General features: G+C 40.8%; 1 protein-coding gene across 1 annotated transcript in view; it reads right to left on the bottom strand.

Moving 5' to 3' along the window:
- Positions 1–1,659: 1,659 nt before the first annotated feature.
- LOC135546591 (chloride channel protein 2-like) overlaps positions 1,660–11,158 on the bottom strand; it is an 86,030-nt gene continuing 76,531 nt past the window's right edge. Inside the window, exons 20-23 of the mRNA XM_064975153.1 lie at positions 10,021–10,059; positions 6,965–7,069; positions 5,948–6,034; positions 1,660–3,604 (exon numbers count right to left, since the gene is read on the bottom strand). Coding sequence (XP_064831225.1) covers positions 3,398–3,604; positions 5,948–6,034; positions 6,965–7,069; positions 10,021–10,059 — 438 coding nt within the window. The 3' untranslated portion in view covers positions 1,660–3,397. The remainder of the gene's footprint in view (positions 3,605–5,947; positions 6,035–6,964; positions 7,070–10,020; positions 10,060–11,158) is intronic.

The raw sequence follows: 11,158 nt of genomic DNA, 5'->3' as shown, positions 1-11,158 counted from the left end.
AGAGATGTGATGTCCTGAAATGCGATAGATAAAACATTTATGATTCTATTTCAGTAGATTTTTTTTATTGGTGGGTTTAGGTGTTGATGAATTAATACATGTTGTTACATACATTTTCAGTCCTTTAGCAGACACTCTTATCCAGAGCAACTATGGATAAGTGCCTTAGTTAAGGGCACATTTATAGATGTCAGCGACCTTTGGCTACTGTGGGCTACTCTTAACTGCAAGGCTACCTGCCGCCTAATAATATATAAATGGATGACCTTTATAAAGAAAATGCATTAAAAAAAATAATGTATCTTTAACATTGCACCATATTAAAGTAACATGGGGTTTGGTTTTTTACATACACACACAGTGCATCCTGGTCAAAGAAAAGTTCAGACCAGGTTGCAGATAGACCCCCCCCCCCCAAAAAAAAAAAAAAAAAAAAAAAAACAACAACTCCAAACTGAACACATTGGGTAGACCTGAGAGAGAGACAATGTGTAATAACATCAGTAGTTACACCAAGTGGAATAACTTTCAGCAAGAGGATGTGTAATTACACATTCATTGTTCCAATTGTGTACATTTCAATTTCATACTCATCATCTCCAGAGGAGAGGAAGATGAGTGTTTCCAATGACATCAACCAATTAGTAGACAATTAGTTATGTGGAAGAGAAATGTAATTTGTTATCTTATTTGGCCTGAAGAAGGGACAGGTCATCCTGTTTCTCTTAGATTTGCTAAAGCCTAAAGAAAGTTGTCCCTTTACATTTTTGTAGTCTGTTTTAGAACTGTGTTTCACAGAGAGTTAGAAAATCTTTCATAGGTCCTGCTATCCCAGGATGTGTGGGGGAGTGGTCATGTCCTTGGTATGATTAGTCGTTCTTTGTCCTTTACTATCTGTGGTGATGAGCAGAAGGACCGGACTCATTCGAAGGGCATGTGTAACACCCCACCCATCCTCGGTCTGTGAGAACAAAGAGCGAGCTGAATTCGTTTTCCCATGCATGTTCAAATAAAGCTTTGGAATATTGAGATTGGACTGCCATATGACTGGACTGCCATATGACTGGACTGCCATATGACTGGTTTTTCCACAGGGAAGAGCAATACACAACAAAAACTAAAAAGGAGTTGCAGGAAGAGCAACTCCATAGATAGCAATGTAGATCAGTTAGATTTTAAATTAACAATCACGTATTACAGCAATGATGTTAAATCTGTAAACATATAGCAAAGTCTTAAATCCACACATTCCTCAAAAAGCCCCATCCCCTTTCCAGTGGTGGAAAAAGTACCCAGTTGTCATACTTGAGTAAAAGTAAAGATACCTTAATAGAAAATGACTCAAGTAAAAGTGAAAGTCATCCAGTAAAATACTACTTGAGTAAAAGTCTAAAAGTATTTGGTTTTACATATACTTAAGTATCAAAAGTATAAATCATTTAAAATTCCTTATATTAACCAAACCAGATGGCACCATTTTCTTGTTTTTTTTTAATTTAAGGAGTCAGGGGCACACTCCAACACTCAGAAATAATTGACAAACGAAGCATGTGTGTTTAGTGAGTCCAGATCAGAGATAAGTGTGTGAATTAGACAATTTTCTTGTCCTGCTAAGCATTCAAAATGTAATGAGTACTTTTGGATGTCAGGGAAAATGTATAGAGTAAAAAGTATATAATTTTATTTAGGAATGTAGAAGTAAAAGTAAAATATAAATAGTAAAGTACAGATACCCAAAACAACTACTTAAGTAAAAATACTTTAAAGTACTACTTTAGTACTTCACACCACTGCCCCTTTCCCAAAATAAGCCATGATTAAAGCTCATTGGATGAATGAATGATGCCAATCAAACCTAGATCAAAATGAATTCAATGAGAAAAGATACAAAATAAACCGGAATAAAAACATTTAAAAAATAGCCATCATAATGATATTGTCCATTAAAATGATATACACAACAGCATACTTCTCCTCATATGTGTGCATCTCACGGGCATGTCAGTCTGTGAAGATGTTAATGTGTGTTTTCTTTTCAGTGGCGGTGAACAAGGCAAGAACTCACCACTGAAATGATAACGTATTTATGCAATAACACATCCAGGTTGCAGAAATATCAGTCAGTGTGTGTGTGTGTGTGTGTGTGTGTGTGTGTGTGTGTACGTGTTTAACTATACTTGTGGGGACAAGAAGTCCTCACAAGAATTATCAAATTTTTGGGGGGACCAACTGGGAACATTTTGTTGGTCCCCACAAGGTCAAATGCCATTTCTAGCGGGTTTAGGGTTAAGGTCAGAATTAGTGTTAGGGTTAGAATTTGGGTTAGGAGCTAGGGTTAGGTTTAAGGTTAGGGTTAGGAGCTAGGGTTAAGGTTAGGGAAAATAGGATTTAGAATGGGACTGAATCAAACTGGTTCTATGTGGTCTGGGTCTGTCCTTACTCTGATCAACGTAGTGTAGTGTTACTGGACAGTGGACACATACAGTGGGGATGTGACGTTGGCCAACCAGAAAGCTACCCTGGGTTCTATCGGGGGGGGGGGGGGACCCCTAAAGTAGCAGCAGATTAGATAACAGAAAACACTTTCATATTGTCATATTTTAGCCTTTTTCACTCTTTCCCTCTTCCCCCTCTCCTTCCTCTCTTCAAGGTTATAAAGAGCTATTTTTAGAGAGAACTCCATTGTCTTAGAGTGTGCAGACTGGCTCTTATTAAAACTTGTGCGTGTGTGTTTGAGACTGTATTTTCTGAGAAGGTGCTACACATAGGATTTTCTTTTTTAAATTTCCTCTCAAAGTCTGCAAAATTTGTAAAAAAAATGCAATTATTTTTATAGTCAAAACACGCATATTCTATACATTTTGCTCTGATCACCTTTGTTAAGCAGTGACACCTTAACCCATCCCTCCTCTCCTCTTCTCTTCTCTCCCCTCCCTAACACCCAGATCTATTTTGTTCTGGTTGGGCCAAGCACAGGGTGAGTCCATCCCTCCTCCATAAGAGCTGAGTAAGTGTAGGGCCCAAAGGGCAACCAGGAGGAGGGATAAAGGAGAGAGGGATGGAGAGGAAGGTTAGGAGAGGAGTAAGAGGAGAGAATTCTATAGTCCAGAATTAAATATTGATCCAAGCCATTTGCAGCATCGGTTGTGGTTTTGAGTTGGGGGGGGGGGGGGGGGGGGTCAATGCTCCTCCTACTCCTCGCCAACACATCTGTCCCCATCCCTGTGTCACCTGTCCCCATCCCCGTCCACCTGTCCGCATCATCGTCGTCCCCATCCCCGTCCACCTGTCCGCATCATCGTCCCGATCCCCGTCCACCTGTCCGCATCATCGTCCCGATCCCCGTCAACCTGTCCGCATCATCGTCCCGATCCCCGTCAACCTATCCCAGTCCACCTCACTTGGACTTCTCGTCAGAGTCGGAGGCTCGGTGCTCCTGGGGGAGGGACATCAACTGTCGGCGGTTCCACAGCTTGTGGAGATCTCTGGCCTTGTTCTCGTTGTTCATAATGGTGCCACTGGTGCCGCTGTCCCGGAAACTGGCCAGAGGGGGGCGCACATTCACCCCCTTCACTGCCACAGAGCCCTCGATGGCCTTCTGCAGCTACAGAGATAATGACAAAGAAATAGTGGGTCAACAAAGGTGAAGAGACTTGCCCAATACAAACCCAACCCCTAGCATGTACACTTTGACACGTAGGGACTACGGGTCACATTTATTGAGTACCAGTCAATTTGGGATTGAGTATAAATTAGGCTCGGTATCAGAGAGGATAGCTCAATCTGTACAGTGACCAATAATGTATGTAAACCCTGGATTGCTGATGCTATGTATTGGCCAATGAAAGACTGACGCCACCGGCCAGCCATAGTGGCACTCCACAGAAGAAGCAATCCTCCATTGGAATGAATGTAATTTTACAGTATTTCAATGAAATGATTCAAGGACAAAATTACAACTATTTAAGTATTCTTTGTTGTAGTGGGGACTAGAGTTGCAAAACTACCGGTCATTTACCAAAGTTACTGGAATCTGGTAATTAACAGAAAATCTATGGGAATCCATCGCAACTTTGGTAATTTATACTTGAAAAACATGAATAAAAAGATTAAATTACGAGCCTAGTTGGTTTAGCCACAGAAAAAGCAAGCAACCTTCCCGCTAGCCATGATTGGCTGAGATAATGAGTTGGCTAGACATGCCGAGATACGTTTGGATTGGTCTGCCATATAGCACACTTCTGTCTATTTGAGCTGGTCAGTATGTGTAGGTAATCCTGTCTAACGCAGTTTAAAAAATATATGTATTGCTTAGTAGAGCTGCATAAGTATTGCTCCCCACTTTCTGGGGGACCAAGTTTTGAAATCAGTGGAATTAGTGTATGATAGCTAAGGAGATGGAGAAAACATCTGTCTCCGGATTACATCTTCAAACTAAGGGCAACCATGACATCCATGACAGGGAGAAGCGTCCATCCATGATGTACACTACCAGATAAAAGTTTTAGAACACCTACTCATTCAAGGGTTTTTCTTTATTTTTACTAGACATCAAAACTAGGAAATAACACATATGGAATCATCGAGTAACCCAAAAAAGTTTTAAACAAATCAAATATATTGCTTCAAATATCCACCCTTTGCCTTGATGACAGCTTTGCACACTCTTGGCATTCTCTCAACCTGCTTAACCTTGAATGCTTTTCCAACAGTCTTGAAGGAGTTCCCACATATGCTGAATTCTGGTAGTTTACTGGTAGTTTCCAGTAATATACCCTCCCTTTGCAACCCTGGTGGGAACAGTACTTTAAAAAAGAAATGTTTTTATATATTTTTACATTTGGATGTTTAGCTTACATAATATAATTTAAAAGTATTCATTAAGGTGTCTGTAATAGAATGAACATGGCAAAACATTTTTTAGTTACTAAGGCATTTCTATATCTTCCAAAATATATTTTTTACAACCGTGGGGGAGTGCCAATATGGAGGCGCGGTGGCTTCAAAACGGCACCCCTTGTCAGTCATCTAGTGCATATATAAACCATTGACAGTCTGATGCAAGTGGAGACCAAAGTGGAATGGTGATGTTTAACCATGGCAATATTACAGGATGTTTACTATGGTGTTTCTAGGTGATAATATAGGGAGTGTGGCTATGCTACCATGGTAATACATTAAAGATGATGAACAATGTTTTTTTGAACTCAACATATATTGGCCCCAACAATAGTCCTAATAAGATGTCGTCATATACTGTACTCCATCCCTCTCCTTCCCCAACAATGACAGACGTCTGGAAAACAACGGTTTAGAGGCAGACATGTTTCTCACTTACACACACACATACACACCCTCCCCAGTTATTAGAAAGCATAAGGAGAGCTGAATGCAGCAGTGCTGTGTGACAGAGACGATGAGAGGAGAGGTGAGGCGAGTAGAAGCAAAGAGGAGAGGAGACGAGAGGGCGAGAAGAGGACAGGCAAGGAGAGGTGAGGCTCATCTCGCTGCTGTTTAACACCAAACAAAAGGCCTGAATGCCAGCCAGTGGAACAACACTGTGCTTAGCAACAATCCCCTGTTTTACAGCCAACTGACAAAGACAGAAGGCTCCGCCTACTTTGCTTGTGAAGAGAGAGAGAGAAATATAGAAAGAACAAGAGACAGAAAGAGGAGAGACCGCAAGGGACATTAACCAGACATTTGTCTCGCTGTCCATCACATAACAAGGCATGGAAGGAGCAAAGGTCATTGATACTGAAGGTATGTGTGTGATGGTGGTGACAGTTATGCTGATGATTGTGACAGTGAGAAAGATGATGATGGAGAGGTCTATGACAATGGTGGCTGTTGTGATGTTGTAATCAATGATGATGATGATGATGATGATGATGATGAGACAGTGACATGTTGATGTGCTCAACCCCAGGTGATCTGTGTCACTCACCTCTTTGAGGGACACCACTCCGATGAGTCGTCCAATGCTGGTGACGTAGGCATGGTCCAACCCCAGCAGAGAAAAGATGGTGTGGGTCTGGGGACAAGAGAACAATACACTTAGAACCCACATCTAGAACACGTAGAACCAACATCTAGAACACTTAGAATCATAGATTCCCTTTTGACATTCATATGGAGGCCTTTCTGAATCACAAAACAGTAAACATCTGAAAACAGCTATTAAACTACAGCAGTTTAGTGCATTAGAACAGTCAGCTCAGTGGTCACCAGAGAGCTGAATGGTGTACAAGCTCCTTCCTCATTCAACTAATGAAGTAAATCAGCAAGTCATCAAAAGTAATCACCTTGATTAGCCTCATCGGGTGTTTGAGCACCACTGAGCTAGATTGTTGTGAAAGGTACAACATCCCTACTGATACTGTAAGCTGCTAGAACCTCAAGTGAACCACACAGACAGCAGCTTGAGCCTAAACCCAAATCACAGGAAATAGAATAACCTTGTTGTTATTTCAATATTTAATGCAATGGGAGTTTACCATTACAATGTTCCAGGAAACAAACACATAAAACAGCATGGAATACACGTTACCCAGACTGATAGATGCAAGAGAACAAGAGAAGTCTCTCACACAGACAAGCTGGGACAAAAATGACTGATAGAGGCAAGAGAACAAACACCAGTTTCCATAAGTCTCTCACACAAACACACACAGACAAGCTGGGACAAAAATGACTGATAGAGGCAAGAGAACAAACACCAGTTTCCATAAGTCTCTCACACAAACACACACAGACAAGCTGGGACAAAAATGACTGATAGACCCAAGAGAACAAACACCAGTTTCCATAAGTCACACACAAATGTGAGTTTGTGCGCTTGTACTGCAGTGGCTATAATAGCAATAACACTGGACTATCCATCTACAAAGTGCATTTTACAAAATAAACCTGGATTTATTTAGTGAAAAGGGGGTACTGAGCAGTATAAAGGAGACAGACAGACCTTATGTAGTGAGGTGCTCTCCACCAGTTGGATGGGGGCGGGGTCGATCATGCAATTGTCAAAGTTCACCTGCTCGTCAAGCTGGTTCTCCTCCCACTCTGCAATCTGCAAACCCGGGGAGGATAAAGAGGAAAGTGGAGAGAAACATTATGGAAGTACTCAAACACAGACATTGGGCTGGCAAAATTACAGTATAACCATGTAAACTACAGTTATGGATGAAGACCGTCATGGACAGAAAGTAAATGTCATAACTGTAATAAATAAATAGATCAAACATATTTTTTTCCTAACAAACAGCTGACAGAATGACTACAATTCAGCGGCAGCACATATAGAAATAGGTGAATAGAACAGGCTTGGAACCTTTAACCCTGGCAAGTTGACAGGTAGTCATGGGTGCACTCACAATGGCTACCTGGTATTGTGATGCAATAATTTGCTTTGTAATATATGCAGAATGTTAATTCAAATGATGTTAACTGATGTGGCTCATGCACAGGAAAGTCTTTTTTGTAATGTTAGTGGAGTTGAATTACATTTACATTTGAGTCATTTAGCGACTTACGATAGTGAGCACATACATTTTCATACTTTTTTCATACTGAATCAACGAAGCACAGCACATATTTTAGCAAATATTTTCCTTTCTGCTTTGCTCTGTTGGAATCAGCTAAACATTGATCATTGAGGTAGTAAATTAATGATAGGAAATGAAAGAGACTATGTTAGAAGTGAATGGTTCTCTGAAGAAAGACAGAAGGCTTTGGAGCGTGTTTGATGGAGGAGAAGAGAGCGATGTGTTGATATAGGGAAGACAGATGGATATCTGTGGGTCAGGAGGTGAGGTCAGTTCCCCTTAAGGGAGTAATCAGGGTTGCTATCTGGTTACCTTCTTTCCTGTGGAGCCATAAACTGTAAGGAAGAGGAGTGTCTTAAGTAGAATGTATATAAACTCTGATGTCTGAAATGTTTGGCTGTCTGATTTCAGCTGTACAGAACCTTTGGGAATGATTAAACTTGGTTAAAGCTTCTCTAGTGTCCGTGAGTTATTTAGTGAAAAATAAGAACCTAACAGCTCCGATGGGTACGCTAGCAATGACTGCCAGTCCACCCATTATGCTGTCATTGACTTGAATGGGTGGGACACCTGTTCTCTTCATTCTATTCCATTTTTAAAATGCTATTCGAGCGGTTATTACGGTGACAGCGGTCATTTGGCTGGCCAGTTGTCGTCATCCAAAATCCCATGATCGTCACAGCCCTACTAGACGTATAGAATATTTAAATGGTCTTTACATCCATGGTGAGAAAGAACGGATACGGCTTTTATCTTCAATTCCTTAAAAGGACTCGAGGAAGTTGCCACCACTATTTAAACGTCATTTCCTGTCCCAGAGAGGAAATCCATGTTTAGGTTCCTCCTCCAAAGAATGACGAAGCCTACTTGTACATATTCACAAATTGGATGTGGGAATTTCCACATGGAGTTGATAAACGTCAACAAATAGGGCATTGACACCTGTCTGTGTAGTTGGCTAACATGCTAGTTAACCTTATTTAGCTAATTCATGTTATATGTTGCTGTTTTTATAAATACACAATATTCAAAAGATTAGCCAGCTGGCTCTATAGCTAGTTCTGGAACTGGATTTGTCATAAGGATTGATTTAGGGAAAACTTCACCACAGATGGAAACCACAGTCATCTTTGACTTCGCCATCTATTGTTTTCGCCAAACGTTTGGCATTGTCCATAAATTGAGGCCGCGAATCCACCATAAAGATAGTTAGAAAGAATAAGCTCCGGTACTATGGATAACCATTGAAAGATAGCTGATATGTGTTTTCTACATTGTAATGGACACGGTGCAACCCTTGGTAAGTAGACTGCTGGCAGGCTGCGGTACAGCAAAGATAAATCAACCCGTGCTCATGGCTCACAGGGGAAGTGAAATGATCATGTACTCCGCAGATGACAGATGACAGATGACATACATTTTATTTTGCGGGTGCCTTTTCATTACCTGGATAAACACCTGTGGTTTCTAGCTAACTTTACACCAATCAAAGCAGTGGAGCGTCTAGTGAAGCAAAACTTTAGTGGTCAAAACCATTCATCTGGGGGCGACGGGGGACGCGGGTTTGTAAAATGCTATCTCACGCAATTATACCATTAATACAATGGCTCAGGCGGCCAAGTGGACACAAGACTGTTTCTCATCTCAGTCACAAAGAGGAATAACTGCAGATGTTTCTGATTAATAAACTATGTCATGCTGGTGGGTGGCCACATTCAAATAAAACCCAGTGCTGAAATTAAACGTAGGCTGAAAATAATTTCTTCATCAAAAAAGATACTACATTCACAACGATTTGCACGAAATGGGTTTTCCGGATTTGTCTCTTCAAACCCATATATATCATACTTTGACTAAAACCATGATTTATTGACTTCAATCGTTGTGCAACATGGGTAAACATCGTATTTCAGTTGGAAAAAGTTTTTTTTGTGGGGCATTCATTAATATTTAAGAAGACAGAATCATTCCTTTTGGAATAGACATTAAACTCCAGTGATTGTTACCTATATGGGCTTCTGCATATCTAAACGCTAATAGTTGAGCAAATATGAGAGTGATATGCATAATAAGCATGGTAGCAATTGAAACGGAAACGTGAGATTAAAGAAATTATAGATTATGGAATGCAGTGAAAAAATCTCAGAATATTTCAATTGAGGTACCACCAATAATTCCTGCATTAATCTAAAATCCAATCATTTCTAATACCAACCAAATCACTTTGCAAACCCCATCGCTAATTTAAATCCCTACCCAAACATCAACCCTAACCTCAATCCCTATCCAAACTCCACTTCCTTTAAGCCTTGGTGGTTTCCTCTTTTATGTGGCTACACAGTGTCTGGCTGTGGTCCCTGGTGCAGAGATAATAGATGCCCATAGAGATTCCAGCTTTGATAAGGCTATTCATACACAGTGACTAATTATTCCCCTGATAACCAGTAAATACAGAGAAAGTGTTGTAGGGTCTCACCTCTCTAATGGTCATGTCATCATCCACGTCGAAGTCATCCTGAGAGGAGAGGGACAGGAAACAGATCAACACACTTACACTGCAAACACACACCAAGCGATAAATGGCTCAAGGTTTTATTTCTATACTCTTGCTATATGATGAATGGATGCTTTTATGATATGGATGTGTCATACATGTAGTCAATGGATATGAAATAAAATCAATGTTTAATGACATAAAATCTTGAACTATTTCATTTCCAGATTGCTGTTCTCTTGACGATTTATGAATAACACAATTTCCATGTTATATTTTGTCAGGGGGGCACATACAAAGTGTTATGTTGTATATGTTGTAATCATCATTCTTAATTCAGAATTGGGCAGTTGTTTCATTGATGGACATGAATGGCTGTTTGAGCGTATCAGCGTTGGTAATTAGACAGTGTATCATGGTTTATGGCGTCATTTTCCAGATACTTCAAATAATTCCTCCTCTCATGCATTATGGGTTCCTTGGTGGTTGTAAGTGTAATTGCTTTATCATTGGACAGGAGGATAAGAACTGCCCGTCTTACCAATAGGATGTTCTTCTGATTTCTGTTGTCCTCCATAGACAGGCATGCATGGAACCCCTTCCCTCCATCTTCAGTATGACATATGTTTTTATGGCAAGTGGTATGAATGACTATAGAAGATGAAAAGGGGAGGAGTTTGGTTCTGTGGAGGGGCGGGCCCCACCCACAAACCAGGAGAAGGTCACTGATTTGACACCTCTAATGACATGGCTGATGATAGACAGCGTAGCAGCATGCTTTGGTTGAACTGCGATGTCCCTTAAGTTGCCTGCAGCTTAAACACACCACCCTGACCATGGAAAGACCACGTTTGGACCACAGACACAGTTTGTAGTCTTTTGGGGTTTAGGGTGTCATTGCTAGAGAGGCGGTTGAGTTCTCCACGACCACTACTGACTTTTTGACCAATCAGTTTGCATTCTGACGATGAGGTCAGAGTTAAAACTACCTAACAGCCAATCAGAAGAGGAGGACTATGTGTCAGAGGGCAGTAAGAGTTCACAGACAGGGAGGAGGGCATTCAACACATTTGTCTCGATGGCACAGATCGGCAAGGCTCAGCTCGGCACAGATCAAAGT

Source organism: Oncorhynchus masou, chromosome 9 (assembly GCF_036934945.1).
Source record: "Oncorhynchus masou masou isolate Uvic2021 chromosome 9, UVic_Omas_1.1, whole genome shotgun sequence".
NCBI classification, from domain to species: Eukaryota; Metazoa; Chordata; class Actinopteri; order Salmoniformes; family Salmonidae; genus Oncorhynchus; species Oncorhynchus masou.
Note: the sequence above shows the minus strand (reverse complement) of the source record. Positions and strands in the feature narration are given on the sequence as shown.